Raw genomic sequence first — 19,750 nt, 5'->3', positions numbered from 1 at the left:
CTTGAACAATCACAGACCATTTTTTCGCCTCTAGAACGGTATATCTCTATACAGTTATCAAAAATACTATTTTGTTGCTATTTATCACAATATGAATCTCTACTCTACAGCTATATATGTTTCCAAAATTAAACAAACTTTCAGGCACGTAGCAAATAAGTAGTCCTAATTACATGCATTTGCTGTTAATATCTGTGAACTATGAACTAATTTAACTTTATGCACGCTTGTACATATATTTCAGCGGAAAAAATTAAAATGGGACAAGTGTCGAATTTCTTGATCGACATTCGCAATGAGTGGGCGGTGCAAGCTTTGGTCCTCTTCAGCTTCACTCTCCAAGTCATCCTCCTCTCGCTCGCATGGATCCGTCGGCACAGCGTCTCCGTTGCTGCGAGGCTGGTCCTGTGGATGGCGTACCAGCTGGCCGACGCCACCGCGCTCTTCACCCTCGGCCACATGGCCATCAGCAGCCGGACGCGGGAGGAGCAGGTGTTCATGGCGTTCTGGGCGCCATTTCTCCTGCTGCACCTCGGCGGCCAGGACAACATCACGGCCTACTCGTTCGAAGACAATCGGCTCTGGCTGCGCCACCTGCAAACTCTCGTCATGCAGGTATTGGGAGCTTCCTATGTCCTCTACAAGTATATGCCTGAGAAGGAGGATCCGGTCGTGGCCGCCGCGGCGCTCATCTTCGCGGTGGGCATCCTCAAGTACGGCGAGAGGATATGGGCGCTTCAGTGTGCGAGATTCGATAGCATTGCCAAGTCCTTGGACCAGCAGGATGCTAGCATCCGGGAAACCCAAGGTGACAAGATTCTTGGCGATGTGCTGCAACACCGGTCCAGCATGGACGTGGAGGACGTTCTGATGGCTGCTCACGGCCTGCTGGATGTTTGCCAGGGGGTGTTCATCGGACTGAGGGACGGGTCGAGAAGCTACGTGAGGCATGTGCTGCAGTCCTTCCAGATGTGCGATCTTCTTGACAAGTTGATGGAGATGGAGCTGTCCCTGATGTACGACACCCTCTACACCAAGGCGACCGTGATCCACACATGGTACGGATGCTGCGTCCGTGTCGTCGCGCTGGTGGCCACCGCGGCCGCGTTCTTCCTGTTCCAGCTGAGCAGCTTGCTGTTGCTGGATGGCCACAGCAGGAAGAACATCGCCGTCAGCCAAATCCTGCTGTCCGGGGGACTGCTCCTGGAGGTGATATCCATGGTGAGGGCAGTCGGGTCCACCTGGACGCTGCTCTTCTTGCACACCAGACGATGGCAGTGGCTCTACGACGAGCTTCTCTCCCTCCGCCGCGTCTTCGGAGTGGCGGAGCACAGGAGGTGGTGCGGCTCCATTGGCCAGTACAACTTCCTCACCGCCTGCGCCCATGACACCGCCGCCATGGCAGCAGGTAAGCCGACCAGCTGGTTCCTTAGGCTGGGAAAACTGTGAAGCACTTTTGGGCTAGGGTTCACCACTCCAAGCACGTCAAGCTCTCGAACTCCACCAAGGAACTGATACTGAGCAAGATTCTAGGGCTGCACGCGCGAGAGAAAGGCGAGCAGATCGGCTCGCTCCGTGGCCTCAGCACGCTGAGGAGACTCAGGCTGGACACCCATGTCCGCTGGACCATCGAGGACGTCGGCTTCGAGGACAGCATCATGGCGTGGCATCTCGCCACGGACATCTGCCTCTTCGGCGACCGGAGCAACCAGCGAGATCTTGTGGAAGCAATCCGGGTGCTGTCCAACTACATGATGTTCCTCCTCGCCCTCCGCCGCTTCATGCTGCCGGGCCCCGTTCGTCGCAGCCGCTACGAGCTGGTCCGGGATGACTTGTATAGCTTCATGAGGCAGGACATGTCGCCGTCGCCGGAGGACCGTCTGGACTGGGCTCTTCGCAAGGGGTTCCATGCTTACCTCAACCTCAACTCCGGTGGCGGCCATGCAGAGTTCCATGCCGGAGTGAGGCTCGCCGCCCTGCTCTACCACCGGCACGACAGGCTTGATGTCATCTTCGGCGTGTGGGTGGAGATGCTGTGCTATGTTGCCAACAACTGCAGCACAGAGTCTCACGCCAGGCAGCTCAGCTGTGGCGGCGAACTCGTCACCATCGTCTGGCTTATGGCACGGCACGTTGACATGTCCTAACACATACTCATTAGACTGTCATGTATATGGAAACTTCTCTGTATAAAAAATTGGTACGGTAGGTCTATTGGTTTTTTTGGGTTCCATTAATTTACAGCGTGAAAGCAAAATTTTCATTAATTTTTTATACACTGGATTGCCAAGGAATATACAGTGCAACCGGACATTTACTTACATATTTTCTATTCGCAAAATTGCATTTCGTTTTCCTAGAGTTATATATGTTGACTCCATTTTTTATTAATTATTTATATAGTTCTTCCTATACTCGTAAGAGAACTAATCTACACCATTTATTTTTTTCTAATCTAATAGATCGTATCTATTCATACTACCATAATAAATAATATTTTTTTCTACAGGAGTAAAACTGTAAATCAACTAGATATTTTTATATCAATGATAGTACTGGAAGCAGAACACTACTAGTAGACATTATTGTAATCAAGCGCTTATATATAGTAAAATACTCTGTCAATCCTTAAATTTGACCTAGGTATTCTACTTTCTAATATGGGTTTAATGTATCACCCAAGATCTAAGGTGTAAATCACCTAGGCCTGATATTGAAATTTTTTTGAGATTTAATATTATTTTAATAAAAAATCGCAAAAGTAGAGACCATGCGGGAAAAATCGCGAATTTAGGGGTCTATCGAACGGGGGGCGTTCAACTGGGGCCTATCGAACAGAGGGAGTTCAATGGGGCTGTTAGCGCTAGATTTTGGCAAATTACTATTATGGGTTGAAACACAATTAAAGACTGAATCGGACAAAAAAGGGTGAATCGGCTAGAGACATGAGGTTGAAAACAGCACGGATGCAGTCGATAGAGTTTGTGTCGGACAGGAACTGTAGTCTGATTATTTCCAGAGCTTAGAGATAGATTCGGTATTAGTTGTGAGTCCGTGTAAATTAGTTAGATATTATCTTAGAGTTTGTTTAGGATTTAAGACTTAATTAAAGTCGAATGTAATAAGTTAGATCCGAGGGTATAAATATGTGTGCCCAGGATCGTTGTAAATCATCAATCAGATCTATCACACATCTTCAGCGCATCGCCAACTTCTCGACTTGCTTGGGCTCTCGGCGTGAGGTTTGTCAGGTTCGCAATATAAGTTCTAAGTTCGTCAAAACCTGTCGATCAGCTAGAACAGGACTGTCTCGGTTAAGTCCGATCTCTGGCATAGTTGATCGATGGGTTGAGTTCTATTATTGCTTTAATCTATTTTCGCTTGAGGTAGTAGTAGTTCTCGATCAAGTCCTCACGAGTTCTTTCGTTCGATCTGCTAGCATGAATCTAGCTTGATTCTGTCTCGGTTTGGTCTGATCAATCTAGCTAACCGGGTCTATGCTATCAGATTGGATTGAATACTCGTGAGGGCTTGTCGCTAGAGTTCTAGCCAGCATTATCCCAAGTAATCCAGTAGTTTGTTTGTTAAGTTCGTCGATCATCGTATTCCTATAATTATATCGTGCTATCGCATACTGTCTTGCTTAGGTCTGATCTATGTCTGTTTAGTTCGATCTGCTTATAGCAATCCATTCCATCGGTTGAGATTGGCGAGCAAGTTAGTAGATTACGTTGGTTGGTATATCTTGTTACTCGTATATCACAATGCTTAGTTGATTTCACGCATGATTATGCCTAGATCTGTACTGTCTCGGTTAAGTCCGATCTTCTAAATTTGGTATGACCATGTATGCAGATATTTATTATTGTTCTATGCTAGTAATTGGTATAGCAATCTGGTTTACGTTAAATTACATGTTTAGTCTCCTATCGGCTGTTGATTTTGCGTGCGATAAGCACTAGATCGGCCCGATCGGCTGATTAATCTTAAAATTATCTTGGTTAAGTCTAATATTTTAAGATTAATTGGTTGATTGGTCTGTTTAGTGTTTATCCTACTATTGATTCGGCCGATTGAGCATATTTACATTTATCACAATGAAATTCATGTAAAACCGATCATCTCTAGTTCATCGTCTAGGGTCCTGGGACGGTATTGGCTATCCGGCCGATAGCGGTTTCAGGTTTAACTGATTTCCATATTATATCTTACCAGTTACAGGATCAAACTGACTGACACGTCCAGTAATTCTAAGAATTAGGTCATGCACTGGAGCGGTCTTAGATTAGCTCTCAGGCCTACGTGTGTGACTATTATTGTTATTTTCAGTGTCAAAAAGGGTCCACCACCCATTCGACTGCTGAGCCAGTTGGACCTGTCGAACTGCCCTGTTCGACAATGGTGTCGAACAGAGGCAGTTTGACAGGCCCTCTCGAACTATAACGTTGGCGATCTAGTCCAATCTCCTCCCCGGTCAACTGATGGCCATTCGATAGGGGTCCTATCAAACTTCGACATGACTCTAAATTTACGATTTTCCACGGATAGTCTCTAATTTTGCGATTTTCTATTAAAATAATATTAATTCTAAAAAAATTCTCTGGTATTGATGTAGTTGTCGAGGGTGACAGGAATATTGCATTTTAACTGATATGCTTCAGTATACTCCCACAGCACCATGGTCAAGGGAGAAGAGGTGAACAGAGTGCTTTGGAAAGCGGCATTTGTCAATGGTCAGACGACTCTACAGCTGAGATAGGTGGTGATACACAGAGCGGGTGGCCCCGTATGTCCCCTATTCTCATGCAGCATGATTGTTGCTGTCAATATGACAATAGACCTGAGTTTATTGTCATAAACGAAACACTGTTGTCACCATGAATGGCCAACATCTTTACTTTAATTTGGGGAGCATTTTCCCATTCTTTAGGAGGTACATAAGGTACGATTATTTTTTATGTAAAATTTAATACCTCTTAGTAACTTAGATATTAGAAGATACCAAATTTTACATAGAAAATAGTGATATCTCATCGTACCTCCTCAAGGATAGAAAAAATGCTCTTAATTTGGACCTTGTATAATGCGTTGAAGTTAAGATTAGATATTTATACGTGCATCTTACTATAATTTATACTAGTTTAATGACCAGGCTTCTATTTTTAGTACTCCATATTAATTTATACTAGTTGGAGGCATTTCGAGAAGTTGACCTCAATAAGAAGCATTGTAAATTTGTAATAGCTGGAGTTCTAATTTTAAAGATGTAATTATGCATAGTTGATGTTCCAATCATAGTCCCAATTAAAAATCCTTCTGATGACATGGGTGTAGGTTAATTGGGTGTTGAGCACCCGACCAATTTATCCCATCTCCTTTTAACTAAAACGGAGATTCCAAGCCAAAGCGGGGAATATATCCCAAAACCTCTACGTAAGCAAGACTGAACTAGTTAGAATGCTTTATCAGTAATGTTGTTGGACAATAAGTCATACTTTTATCTAAATAAATTCAAATAATTTCTCGGAAATATCGAACGGAAAGTACTACTTCTATGGCAGAGAGATCGAGACAACAATATTATGGAATTTCTGACCAAACAGTTTGAGTTTATTGCTATAGATAGATATTTAAACCGAGACTAATCAACTGCACACCGTTTTCATTTTCATCCTCAAACTATTTTTGTAGTGGAAGTCAATTATACCAGGCCAGTGGGTCCAATATGGTGTTATGTCATGTGGGGACGCCATTTCGTCTAACGTATGAAAACCGCATACGCCGGCGGTTATCTATTCAACTAAATTGGTTAGCACCTCTGTTCATTAGTTTCTTAGCAGCTAGAAGAGGTAGCAGGCGTAGGACAAAGAGGTGGGTCGTTGCTGAGCCAATCACACTAGGCCACAAAATATTTTTGCAAACAGGTCGAATACCGGCGGTGGAATATTATTTGGCCGCCTACACACCTAGTGTAGCAAATGCGCCGCCTTTGCAGACGGTGCAAACGGGGTAAGCGGTCTTTTCGAATTAGATTATCGCAGGCAGACGGTATATAAGGAGAGTTGCATGTGAAAATGTATTTTTCCAAGCGACCGATGCCATGAGCCTTATGTGATGTTATCACATCACAATTTCTTCTTTCTCTCAATCTCTACTCATTTCTTGATTTTCACTCCTTCGGGAAAAAGATAAAAAATAGGGAAAGGTTTTTATTTTGAATTATTCAATACCTTCGACTCTCAAAGGTTAGTCCACTAAAACTATTTTTATGCATTTAACCCTTTGTTTTTGTAATTCAAAAGGAAAATTAGTATTTTTATTCAAAATGTCATAGCGGCCATACCAACACTGTCTACGAGAGAACACTACCATGTATGAGACGACGCTGTTATGGCCATAGCGGTTAGAACCGAAGCTAAATCACCGAGGAACAAACCACTAGATTTCGATCTGCTGGGAAAGATAAAAAAAATGAAAGAGAAAAGGTAAAAAGAAAGAGCAATTAAGACGTCGTCATTGATATGTGGGCCTCACCATCTATGAATCCACGTGTCAGCGACCACGTCACCAAACAATGTACGTCGATCGTATTCCTCGTGGGAGAACTTGTGGCAGAGGCACTGGTCGGTCGCCTCCCGGATCACTTGGGAATCAACTTGGGTGATGCTAGCAAGCCAAGTGCTGCCTTTCCAGCATAAAGTGAAAAAGGAAATACTCCACAGCAACTACCGTGTGGCCAAGAATATATGCTTATATATGCAATGATCAAATCTTCAGCCCCAGCGTTGGAACCTGAGTACTACATAGAACCACTACCACATGTTTACAACATCCTTTTTCCTGGTGTTTGTTTATATATAACACCAATCTAAATCTTGCATCCGACTTCTCTACTCTACACAGTTGTCAAGTCCATCTCTTTCATCAGGAATTCTATTTTTTCATCCATTGAGGTATGATTTTGGAACCATATTACATCTGAATTAGTTGCTCTTTATTTTTACGATATCTGTGTTTCTATACGGTTACATCGTAAAAATTAATATTATTCAATAGGTGTACAACTTAGAGATTTTTTTTCTTGGGTGAAATTCAGAAAATTTACACTGGGGTGATTGGGAATGATTAGATAGGTACGAAGGATGTCTAAATGAAACCATGATAGCAATGGAGAATTAATAAAAAAAATAATGACATTTTGCAATACTGAAAATACCATTTGGTTTTGATAGTCTTCAGTTGACTCCATCTTTACTTATATCTTTTATTGTACATATATTTCAGCGGCAAAAAATAAAATGGGACAAGTGTCTAATTTGTTGATGGAGATTCGGAATGAGTGGGCGGTGCAAGCGTTGGTCCTCTTCAGCTTCACTCTCCAAGTCATCCTCCTCTCGCTCGCATGGATCCGACGGCACAGCGTCTCCGTTGCTGCGAGGCTGGTCCTGTGGATGGCGTACCAGCTGGCCGACGCCACCGCGCTCTTCACCCTCGGCCACATGGCCATCAGCAGCCGGACGCCGGAGGAGCAGCCCCTCGTGGCGTTCTGGGCGCCGTTTCTCCTGCTGCACCTCGGCGGCCAGGACAACATCACGGCCTACTCGTTCGAAGACAACCGGCTCTGGCTGCGCCACCTGCAAACTCTCGTCATGCAGGTATAGTAATAGAAAAACGAGTCTCCACGTTATTTCTCATGGGCTAGAAATTCTGAGGTTAATCGAAGAAAAAAGAAAAAAAACACCAATCGGACAAGTAAAAGATAAAAATTACATTGACGTATGTGGATTCCATCTCATCGATATGTCCATGTAGTCCATCGTAGTCTTGAAGGGTCCTGCGCAGAATGAAACAAAATTGAGCCCATTGTCTAGGGGTAAGGCGCCCTCTTCTGTAGCGAGAGGTCTCTAATTCAATCCTGTCTAGGCGCACGTTTAATTACAATATTTTTTTTCTTTTTTTTGCTGCAGCCGTTTCCGTCTGTTGTTTGATTTCCTTTTTCTTTTTTTTTTCAGCGCTCGTCGGCCCGCGTAAAAATCAAAGAACACCTGTTTGACTGTTTGGGAAAATTCAAGTTCACCTTTATTTAAAAAAGAACCTAATCTAAGAAAAAAAATCCAAGAAGGTTTTGATATAAAATTACTAGAAGTTACAATTTTATTTTTCATAGATTTACAAGTTTCTCTCGTAAACTTGAGGCTAAGATGTGCGAGTGGCCCGACCCTAAACTAATGCCATGTTTAGTTCCAAAATAAAAATTTTCATGCCATCACGTAGAATGTTTGGATACATGCATGGAGTATTAAATATAGGCAAAAAAATCAATTACATAGATTACGTGTAAATTGCGAGACGGATCTTTTAAGTCTAATTGCATCATGATTTGACAATGTAGTGCTATATTATATATATAAAGTAATAGGGAGAGAAGCCACCACATTCGCTCTCATGGGCTAGAAAATCTCATATTAATAAAAAAATCTCATTAGAAATATAATTTTGGAAATTAAAAATAATATAAAAGAGTGCAGCATGGGTGGTCCAGGAGTCGCGTGGATGCCGATGGGATCTGTGAGGCGCATGTGTAGTAGTTTTGTTCGTTTGATTAGTGGTTTTGTTGCATGATTCAGAGAGGATCTTGAGTGGAGGTCAATTTGAAAACATCTATAATCCGATTAGAAATATAGTTTTGAAACTAAAATAAAGAAAAATAATATAAAAGAGTCCATGGGTAAATACAGTTTAAAAAATCCAAATTTGTGTTAAAAATTTTAAAATAATTGATATTGAGGAAATATTTAATTTCAAATTAATAATTAAAAATTAATTATTATCAAGATGAAAGATTCTATGTAAAGATGCTATCTGCGGAATTTGTGCGGGCCATGCTAGTTTTTATTAAAGCAAGTGGAAAATTAAAGGTATTGCCGGCCGGGGACACCGGCTTACAAGTTTAACAAAAAACATGACCGAAACCCAAAAACAGCCCTGAAACAGACTCCAATCCAACAAACATGAAAACACTGCAGCAAACTGGTAGCCAAAATTAGATCATCCCATTCCTGTCCTCAGGTTCCCCTCACTCATGTTTCTCACAAGACGCTGGATAGCACTTCTCCCGAATAGCAACTTCAGAACTTTTCAGCAGTATTTTTCACTGCAAAAGAAGACAAATAACCTAGGAAGGGATAGTCAGAGGGGGTTTAAAAATTATATCATTTCTCACAGCCCGAAATTGCCAACGACATGCAGCTATCAAACGAAAGCGAACTCTATGAGAGTCTTGCCTAGGCCAAAAAGAGCATCTCTCCAAATCATCAAAACTAGTAGGGCATCTCTACTTATACACCACATAAACACAGCTGGAGGACAGCCAAATAAAATGTGAGAGGAGTCTTCATAGTTATTACATAATCAACAATTTTATAGTCTTTAAAATGGTACCAGGAGATACCAACTTAAGAACTCAAGGACTGTAAAACTGCTCTTACATAATTGACACAAATCTGAACCATTCCAATTCATTTTTTCCAATTAAACTATTGATTGAATTTTGTTTGTCCATGTCAACCAAAGAAAATGTTTTAATTTGAGCAGGATATATATAGGAGAAGACCAAAGATATGCATCTGATTATATCAATTATACACCTCTAAAAGTAATGAATTTATACATTGAATTAGAAGTATAAATCCCCTTATCGACACTAGCCCATCTCAAACTATCTATAGCATTAATCTCATTAGGAGGAAGGAAAGAAGAAATCAGAGCAGCCAGATCATTCTTATGGTTTAGATTATCTTGTCTAAAAGATCTTCTAAACCTAATTAAGACAATTCACACCTCTCTCTAAAACCTCTTTTAGCCAGATCATTCCAATAGTTTAGATTATGCATGTGTTTCGTCATGCAGGTATTGGGAGCTTCCTATGTCCTCTACAAGTATATGCCTGAGAAGGACGACCCGGTCATGGCGGCCGCGGTGCTCATCTTCGCGGTGGGCATCCTCAAGTACGGCGAGAGGATATGGGCGCTTCAGTGTGCGAGATTCGACAGCATTGCCAAGTCCTTGGACGAGCAGGACGCTAGCATTCGGGAAATCCAAGGTAACAAGATTGTGGAAGACGTGCTGCGTCAGGCGCCGGCCGGCTCCGGCGTCGGCGTGGAGGCCGTTCTGATGGCGTCCCATGGCCTACTGGACGTCTGCCAGGGGCTGTTCATCGGGCTGCGGGGTGCGTGGCGCCACAACGCGACGAGTGTGCTCGGCTACTTCAAATATCACAAGTGCCTCGACAGGTTGATGGAGATGGAGCTGTCCCTGATGTACGACACCCTCTACACCAAGGCGGCCGTGATCCACACCTGGTACGGATGCTGCATCCGCGTCGTCGCGCTGGTCGCCACGGTGGCCGCCTTGTTCCTGTTCCATCGGAGCGACATGGATGGCCACAGCCGGAAGAACATCGCCGTCAGCCAAATCCTGCTGGCTGGAGGGCTGCTCCTCGAGGTGATATCCATGGTGAGGGCAGTTGGATCCACCTGGACGCTGCTCTTCCTGCACAGGACGGGGCGGCGTTGGCTCCACGGCGAGCTTCTCTCCGTGCGAGGTGTTTTCAGGGTGGCGACGCACCGGAGGTGGTCCAGCTCCGTTGGGCAGTACAACCTGCTCATGGCCTGCGCCCACGGCTCAGCTTCCGCCGCCGTGCTTGCACTGACCGGTGACCGTGAGCCGCCCAACAAGGCGACGGCCTGGTTGCTTGCGCTGGCGAAAGCCATGGATCACTACTGGGCCAGGCTCTTCTACACCAAGTACTCTGTGCTCACGGACTCCACGAAGCAGCAGATACTGGAGAAGCTACTCGGGATGCGAGAGAAAGGCGAGGTCATCGGCTCGCTGCGTGGCCTCCGCACGCTGAGGAAGCTCAAGCTCGAGGGACGCATCGGCTGGACCATCGGAGACATCGGCTTCGAGGACAGCATCATGGCTTGGCATCTTGCCACCGCCATATGCCTCGAGGGATCGGGCTACTGCAGCAGCAACAGCGACCAGTCGAGGAGTGAACTGGTGAATGCGATCTCGGCGCTGTCCAACTACATGATGTTCCTCCTCGCGTTCGGCCGCTACATGCTGCCCGGCCCCGTTCGCCGCCGGAGCTACGAGCAGGTGCGGGATAAGCTGCAGGAGTTCATGGCAGGCGGCGTATCATCGTCGTCGCCACGGGAGCGGCTGGACTGGGCTCTTCGCGAGGGGCTCCATGCTCGCCTCCACTCCAGCGGCCCCCCCGAGCAGTTCGACGTCGGAGTGAGACTCGCCGGCGTGCTCTACCACCGGTTCGACAAGCTCGATGTCATCTTCGGGGTGTGGGTGGAGATGCTGTGCTACGTTGCCAACAACTGCAGCAGAGAGTCTCACGCCAGGCAGCTCAGCAGCGGCGGCGAGCTCGTCACCGTCGTCTGGCTTATGGCAAGACACGTCGAACTCAGCACTTGATTTCTTGAGCACCTCCTACGTAGAATCGTTTTGTGTTATCTGGCCGGAATTAGTTTGTACATCTATATGCTGAAGCTGAATTAGAAATCAATGCTAAATAGGGTCTCTCTACTCTAATATTATTTGTTGATTTTAAAAGGTATTTTTTACTTTGTTAATGAATTGATTACTACTAGTATTTTGTAATTTTGCTTTTTAGCAATAAAGGTCAGATGATATTACCTCTTTAAACTTCTACTACACATAATATTATTGGTAGTATATAATTTAATCATAGCCGTCTGATAAAAATAAATTAAATTCTACTTCCAGTAGAATGCACCGGAGTCGGCCCTGCTAAATAAAGGTTAAAGACGATGAAACAGTAAAATTGGAATTTCCAGACTGCTGGTTGATCCATACCATGTGATTTGAGGTGTTCAAGATGGGGAAGGTTTGCACGGTCACGGTGGAGGCTGGCCGGTTTTGGTTAATTTCATTTGGAGATAGCGAGAATGCAATTAGAACTACCGGTACATTTGTAGCAATTAAATGCGAAGCGCATGTATGGTATGGCGGCCCAAAAGTTGCACGGGGAAGAGGCCAAGTTCTTGAACAAGACGTACGCCGTCGGCACTACCGAAATGCACATGGAAGAGCTGCAACAATTAAAATTGGCATCAAGTGATTTTCTCGCTTGTAATTTATACGAGTACTCAAGGAGGCGTCAGTTGCACGAAATGGCAACTTTCAGTATAAATAGTTGTTGTTTTTTAAATGGAACCGATGGCGTTTCGTGCGTGTACCCCCACAAGCTTCTATCCTCATATGTTAGGCTGGTACACAGGTGAGAGGGACACGTAAGTGTATCTTGAGTGTCAACTCTTACATGTCGTTACCGTGACGATTTCTTGAAGTTGAAGACATCTATAGAAAAGAAAAGAAGGATATTAATAGAACCTAGACTACCTCTCTTGAATTAAAATTATACCAAAAATAGCTTATCTATAAAAACTCCAAATAAAAAATTCTCATCCTATCCCAGAACTAAACTCAATCCTGTTCCCAAACAGGCGCAGTCCTCTCTTAATATGTTAATTTTTTTTCTCACTTAAACAGCTGTTTAAAGATATGCGTATATAAATATGGTCTAAATTAATCGGATGGACACGACATCACTCAGACTCCAATGATAACAAACGTACAATCTATTTTGCATACGCCCACAAGCCCTACATATCCACGATCTCCAATCGCGCATCCGGGCGGTTCAACTCTCACATCTCTTCGTGCTTAATTGAAGCATGAGTGAATTATTCTATTTTTGCCACATCTACACAGTGTTCATTCACAAATTATTGGTATTTAGATAATTTGAAGGACGATAAAAACAACACATGATTTACATTAAAATGATTCTGATAATGCAAATTACTTTGGTGGAGATGAGTTCAGACCAGGCAGGTTACACCCTCAGTCTCAAAATGGAAATCGACCCTATTCTAGGCCTTTCGGTCGATCTGAACCAAAAACTCCCAGACAAAAATTCTACCATTTTCAGTTGGTATGAACCATCTAAACAAAGGCCTGAAGAATGTCATCACTGCCTAGACGGTAAGGGTTCCTTCTGCTGGCTCAGCCACAGGAGCCTTGGGCTTCGGCTTCTCGACAACAATGGCCTGTGTGGTGAGGACCATCCCAGCCACTGAGGCAGCATTCTGGAGAGCACATCTTGTCACCTTAGCTGGGTCAATAACGCCAGCCTCGATCAAGTTCTCATACTTGTCGTTCATCGCATTGTAGCCGACTTCCCACTCACCGTCCTTGATCTTCTCAACCACCACTTCCCCTTCCACTCCAGCATTGTGGGCAATCAGTGAAGCAGGTGCTACCAACGCCTGCGAAAATTACAAGATACTGTCAAGACTTGTTCTTATACTTGAGTGTGGAGATACATAGTTCTGAGAAAAACTCTAGTACTACATGCAATGGCAATGCATCCAAAATTATTCACTCACTATTCACCTACTCATCGACTATATGCTGCAAGTTGTAGTTTCATTTTACCACTATAGACAAGCGTACTGCAAAGATTCATTCATGAGACAGTTCTCATGATTCCTTTGTTTATATAAGCAACAACCAATGCAGATAAATCAATAGACACGTACCTTCTGAATAATGTCTGCACCAAGGCGCTCGTCATGGTCTTCAATTGTTTCTTTGATCGCAGGGACAGAAGTAGATAGATGCACATATGCTGTACCACCTCCAGGAACAATGCCCTCCTCAATAGCTGCGAAGGTGGCATTCTTCGCATCCTCAATACGTAGTTGGCGGTCCTCAAGTTCAGTCTCAGTTGCCGCCCCAACCTTGATGACAGCCACACCACCAGAAAGTTTTGCAATCCTCTCAGCCAATTTCTCCGTATCATATATTGAATCAGTTTCAGAGAGTTCCTTCTTTAACTGTGCAACCCTTGCCTGAATCTCATCTTTACTAGCTGCATCTGCTATGAGGGTTGTTGTAGTCTGATGTATTGTGACTTTTCTCGCTGTCCCAAGTTGCTCTTCAGTTGCATTCTCCACCAGCAAGCCCATATCTTTTGCTAGAAATTCAGCACCTAGAAAAAATTATAGAATAAGCAAAAAGTAGCAGCACAAAGGTGCAAGCATGATAAGTGTAGTATAAAATATCTATTCCTATAAATTAGAAACATAAATGAGCAACGTGGTTGGAAGATTTGGGTTTTAAGTAGGCGATTCTAGCACAGTCCATTAAGGGATTGTCATTTCTTGCTGTGAGGTCTTATCAAATTCATAAATGTAGATTATAACCACAATTTTTGCTCACAAGCTGGTAATTTCAGACCAAAACATTGTTAGGGTTTTGGTCATTCTCAAAAGATATAAACTAACATGGCTTAGATGATTCAAAGGAAACAGGCATAAACACAGAAATAACTACATTACATAACACATTGAATTTTAGCAAAAATAATGTCATTGATGGCTATGGGACAAACCTGTCACAATGGCAATATCCTGAAGAACAGCCTTGCGTCGCTCACCAAAACTTGGCGCTTTGATAGCTGCAACATTAAGAATTCCTCGGAGCTTATTAACAACGAGAGTTGCCAAAGCTTCACCAGTAATGTCCTCCGCAATAATAAACAGTGGAGCTCTCAACTGTGTTGTCTTCTCCAAGATTGGAAGAATCTCCTTTATGCTGGTGATCTTCTGATCAGTAATAAGAACCTTGGCATTCTCAAACTCTACGATTGATTTCTCGAGGTTTGTCACAAATTGAGGGGAAATATATCCACGGTCAATCTATACACAAATTTAAAAATGCTTGAGGAAGTTGTTGTCATACTGTTTATTTATTGGAATACTGTATGTGAATCTAAAGTTGCACATAGGGAAACAAAAGTGTAGGCTGAATTTTCAGAATACCTCCATTCCTTCTTCAACATCAACAGTAGTCTCAAAAGATGACGATGACTCAATTGAAAGGACACCATCAGGACCAACTTTGTCAATAGCATCAGCAATCATAGATCCAATAAGTTCATCATTGCCAGCAGAGATAGAGGCAACGGCTGTAACACAAAACAATCAAAATTAGAAACCTATTATCTTCTGGATTTTCATTTGTTTCAAATATGAACAGCCTTGTTATATCAACACTAAGATGTGACAAATCAGAACAATGGCATAACATGACAAAACAGCAGTCACCTTTGATATCACCACTGCCCTTGACTGGTCTAGCCTTCTTTTCAAGCTCTTCAATAAGACCATGTACAGTTTTGTCTATTCCTTTCTTAAGTGACACAGGGTTTGCACCAGAAGTTACACTCAAAAGGCCCAGCTTGATGATTTCACGAGCAAGGACAGAGGCAGTTGTAGTCCCATCGCCAGCAGAATCATTGGTCTTGCTAGCAACCTTCAGGTTAAACCATGAAAAAGGTGGACAACATTCTTTAGGAGGCCCATCTTCTGAATAAAATACAATGATAAAAAAAGCATCTGCATGAAAACAAAATCACCTCACGGATCAATGCTGCCCCAGCATTTTCCATTGGATCATATAGTTCAATAGCCCGGGCAATGGTGACTCCATCGTTTACCACTTTGGGACTACCATACTCATCAAGCACTACGTTTCTCCCTGTAAAACATCCCTAAGATCAGAGCTTGCATCATGACAAAAAATTCGACTTAAAATAAACAAAACAGTGCAATTATTTATTGTTGAAAAATGACCGTATTCAAACACTACATAGACAAAAGAAGTACCATGTTATGCAAAGGACACACTCACCATTAGGAAACAAGGGAAAATGGCATCCAAACATTTTAACAGGAACCAAATAACACAATGCAATTAACCAGCACTTCATCAGCTATATCAAAAGTCTGAAGATACTATTGAACACACTGAGCTTTTCATAACCTTATGGAATTTGAGGCACCAAAACTGGTTTGGTACTTTGGTTGAGGCAAAAATTGACCAATTTTTGGCCTGGCCAAGTTTGACAAAAGCAAAGTTGTGCTTGGATTGAAGCCAAAATAGTATGTTAACTGTTGAAGTGACCTATTTTTCTTATACTTCAATCCAAATAGATACTATTATCTCCATTTCATAATATAAGACTTTTTAATATTGCATAGATTCATATAGATGCTAATAAATCTAGACATAGCTAAAACGTCTTAAAATATGAAACCGAGGGAGTACTCACTATTAAAGCAAACAAATGACATAATGCAAGCTTGCAGCTATAGATGTGTAGCACTTTTAGCCCATTAGTGACATTAGCTGGTTGACACAACTTGCAATCGGCGGAGCAACAAACCGAATAACGAGTGCTAAATTTAGCCGTGGAGCTTTCTTCCGAAAAAAGAAAAGAAAGAAAGGAGAATGCATAGTGACCATCACCTCGCGGGCCGAGGGTGACGCCGACGGCGTTGGCGAGCTTCTCGACGCCGGCCTGGAGCGCCGCCCGGGACTTCTGGTCGAACGCGATGTCCTTGGCGTCCGCCCGCACCACGAGCCGCTGCGTCCGCCCATTCCTGGCCCTCCTCACCCTCCCCTGCTTGCAGCAAACAACGCACCAATTCACCCACTCATACCGTCAACCACACAACTCCACACACCAGATTGCGTCAAACCTCAACTGAAGAAACAAACAAAGCGTAGAATTGGATAGCGGAGACAAAATTCGAAGGAGAAAATCGTCCTCCATGATATCAGAGTTGAAGAAAACAAGGACCACCCGGTCCACCCCCAAACCGACCCCCCCAAGAAGCAACAGAATTCAGAAGCAGGAGACACGAGAGAGAGAGAGAGAGAGAGCTGACGTACCTGGGAGGAGAAATAGCGGGGGAGGGAGGCGGTGGTGGAGATGGCGTTGGCGGACGCCATTGGAAGGCTCGGGGAAGGAGGAAGCGGAGCTGGTGCTGGAGTTGAGGATAAGGTGAGGCGAAGAGGGAGGAGGGGTTTAGGGATGAGGTTACTGCTTTATACGAAGACTTGGGAGGTGAGAGGGGTTTGGTTGCTCGTTGCAGCCGAGAGGGAGGATTGAGGTGATTCCAGAACATTCATGAGTGCGTTGGGTTTTCCTTCTCTTTTTTTTTTCGTGTCTTTCTTTTAAAAAAATCAAATTCAGGAGTCAAGCCATATACAATGTAATTTTTTTTTTGTCTCGATAGTAATTATATCTTCCGTAGACTAACGCTAGAGAAATAGTGTCAATATATAATATTTTAGGAAAGATTGATTTAGATGTAAAAGCATATATGAAATTCTTTTATGGACGGTCATTGTTGTTATGTAGTGGTATTTTGATATCAATATTTATAACAATGGGGAATATGACAATTTGCGTGCCATGAGTTATATTTTTGGTTTTCAAAATTTAAGACTACATAACACCCATATCTCTCGTTTACTTAACACTCTCGCTTATTCTACTCATAAACAATAAGAATTGTCTAAATAACCCCGTAGGTGTATTAAAGTGGTTTTTCTACATGCATGGTAAGGAAATTTTAAAAACAATTCAACATATCACATATAAATGACTCCACTAGCAACTTGGTTTTTAAAATCAAATCAAGTTGCAAGATCCATTTAGAGATAGATATGTTCTTATTGTAGGGATTTTATAGAAAATACAATAGATCTATAAGGTGGCAAAAGGAGCAGATCACACCTTAGTTAACTATAACAGAATTGTTATATCATGTAAGCAAAAACCATCTTTAAAACCGTCATCCGGGCTTATTTGGATGATCTTTTTGATAGTTTGGGGACACAATACCTACTTTCATATGTGAGGATTTAAGTAGATGAACCTAAAGAGGTTATGAGTGAAGGGACTTTTACAATTCATTCCATTAAAGCACCTATTCCTTGACATTTACTCAAAATGTTGTCAACGTACATGTTACCCATCGTATTATTGTACTTTCTCTTTCTCCACAAAATATAAGAATGGAGTTTAATATTTCTTCAATATTATAAGGACATCCATACCTCTCATCATCATATCAACCAATAACAGTTATCTTTCATTTTAATATTTTCCACATACTTTCTTATTTCAACCAATCATAACTCTTGGTTCCCTTGATCTTAATCTCTCCAAAAAGCTCATCGCATCATGGAATCTCCAAAATGTCAATCCAAGATGAGACCTACTGTCAAGAGAAATACGAGACCTACGTAGCTTAAATATGTTTGGTCGTTGTGTAGGACCATGAGCTTATTCATACTCCAAATCAACCATATATACCAATATTTGGTAAAACCAAATTTGACATAGTACTATTTTTTTGGTAGAGTGGGATGCATTTGGTTTAGAGACTTACCAAATCGTAGTAACACAACATTGGCTAGAGTTTGTCGCTAAATTTCGGTAGGATTAAAAATAGCTAAATTTCGGTAGGATTAAAAATAACAGTAACATGAATAGCACCTATATAATAGGTTCTGTCTAGCGGGCAAAAAAACCCTAGCCGCCACCCCCTATCCTCCTCCCTGCCACTAGAGCAAGCTACTAGAGCGGCATGCACGAACATCGGTAGCAAGGTCAAAACAAGGTGGCACCTTCCACAGTCAAGTTTGCGTCAGGGAGTGGAGACTCACGGAGGTGGCTCCAAGGCACTACCCCATCTTGACATCTATGAGGGTGCTCGTTATGGCGACATGAGTTAAAGCTACGGCGCCGTTGAATATAACTGAGGCGGGGCTAGTAGTGAGGTGACGTGGGCAGTGAGGACTCGTGAAGGCAGAGGTAGGGCGCTGCAAATATGGACATCGGTGGGGATGACCATTGTGGGCGTGATTTGAGGTGGTCAATCAGGCACTTAGGACAGCTCGGGTGGGGTTGTAGTGACACCATGGGGTCGCGATGTACCATTGACCCTCAAGTTACCTTTGTTAGTGGTGGTAGTCGTGGCACCGATGTGCCCCAGTTGCAGTGATGACGTGTAAACTAAGTTTAGGGGTGATGGTAACATCTAACCAACATCGCTAATATCAGTGGGTGCCCCACCTACTCTTTTATAGAGGCGATGTTGTGATATCTTTTCTCACCTTCATGCCTCAAAGTGGACTCTCTAGGTGAAAGTCTAGTTTAATATATTTGGAACAACGATCACAATATCCTAGATGTTAAGACCTTCCTCAACGAATCATAATGGAGGTTCCTTGTTGGTACGGTGCCCATGATGATAATGTCATGGCAGTGGAAATCTCTAGGTGAATTATTGATTGACCACATGGTGACATGCCTTCCACTGTGGTTCGATGTGCCACGAGCGTGCGTTGTGAGTCAAATTTAATTCAATTGTTATAATAATCGACGGCTAACTTGAGAGACTCCGTTTGCTAGTTTGATGAACACGGAGAGTATATATAACTTACAAGTAGCTAGGAATTGTTACATCGAGGCTAGTATTGTAATTAGTCTTCTTTTTTTGTCAAATTGTGAGTCCGTAATTCGCAATGGTTGAACCTAAGATTTCTATAATAATTGGCTACAGCAATTCCACTATAAAAAGTAGGTCCTATATAAGAATCACCCGAATATTCCCATGATCGACACGAAATCAGCTAAAATCAAGTGAACAATCAGCCAACAAAGGCCCAGAATCAATCAAAAGCCCAAGAGCTCAAAACAGCCCAGAAACAAGAGAAGAGAAGGGGAAACGCCATCAGCGGCGTATATAAAAGGGGAGCGTTGGCGTTGCCCCACCGGCAGGCACCCCGACCC

At 43.0% G+C, this 19,750-nt stretch overlaps 3 protein-coding genes across 3 annotated transcripts; 2 read left to right on the top strand and 1 right to left on the bottom strand.

Annotated features, from left to right (window-relative positions):
* The first annotated feature begins 258 nt into the window (after window positions 1-258).
* On the top strand, window positions 259-2,147 carry LOC102705156. Its single transcript, XM_006653128.1, has 2 exons — window positions 259-1,408; window positions 1,534-2,147. Exons 1-2 carry the CDS (start codon window positions 259-261, stop codon window positions 2,145-2,147), a joined length of 1,764 nt encoding a protein of 587 aa, XP_006653191.1.
* Window positions 2,148-7,298: 5,151 nt separating this feature from the next.
* On the top strand, window positions 7,299-11,528 carry LOC102704885. The gene is made up of 2 exons (XM_006653127.2): window positions 7,299-7,655; window positions 9,910-11,528. Exons 1-2 carry the CDS (start codon window positions 7,299-7,301, stop codon window positions 11,485-11,487), a joined length of 1,935 nt encoding a protein of 644 aa, XP_006653190.2. The 3' UTR covers window positions 11,488-11,528.
* Window positions 11,529-12,839: 1,311 nt separating this feature from the next.
* On the bottom strand, window positions 12,840-16,977 carry LOC102704609 (ruBisCO large subunit-binding protein subunit alpha, chloroplastic). Its single transcript, XM_006653126.3, has 8 exons — window positions 16,837-16,977; window positions 16,411-16,564; window positions 15,518-15,639; window positions 15,207-15,414; window positions 14,922-15,067; window positions 14,492-14,798; window positions 13,638-14,089; window positions 12,840-13,364 (listed from the first exon to the last, which is right to left on the bottom strand). Exons 1-8 carry the CDS (start codon window positions 16,894-16,896, stop codon window positions 13,074-13,076), a joined length of 1,740 nt encoding a protein of 579 aa, XP_006653189.1. The 5' UTR covers window positions 16,897-16,977; the 3' UTR covers window positions 12,840-13,073.
* Window positions 16,978-19,750: the final 2,773 nt, after the last annotated feature.

Source organism: Oryza brachyantha, chromosome 4 (genome assembly GCF_000231095.2).
Source record: "Oryza brachyantha chromosome 4, ObraRS2, whole genome shotgun sequence".
Classification (NCBI taxonomy): Eukaryota; Viridiplantae; Streptophyta; class Magnoliopsida; order Poales; family Poaceae; genus Oryza; species Oryza brachyantha.
Note: the sequence above shows the minus strand (reverse complement) of the source record. Positions and strands in the feature narration are given on the sequence as shown.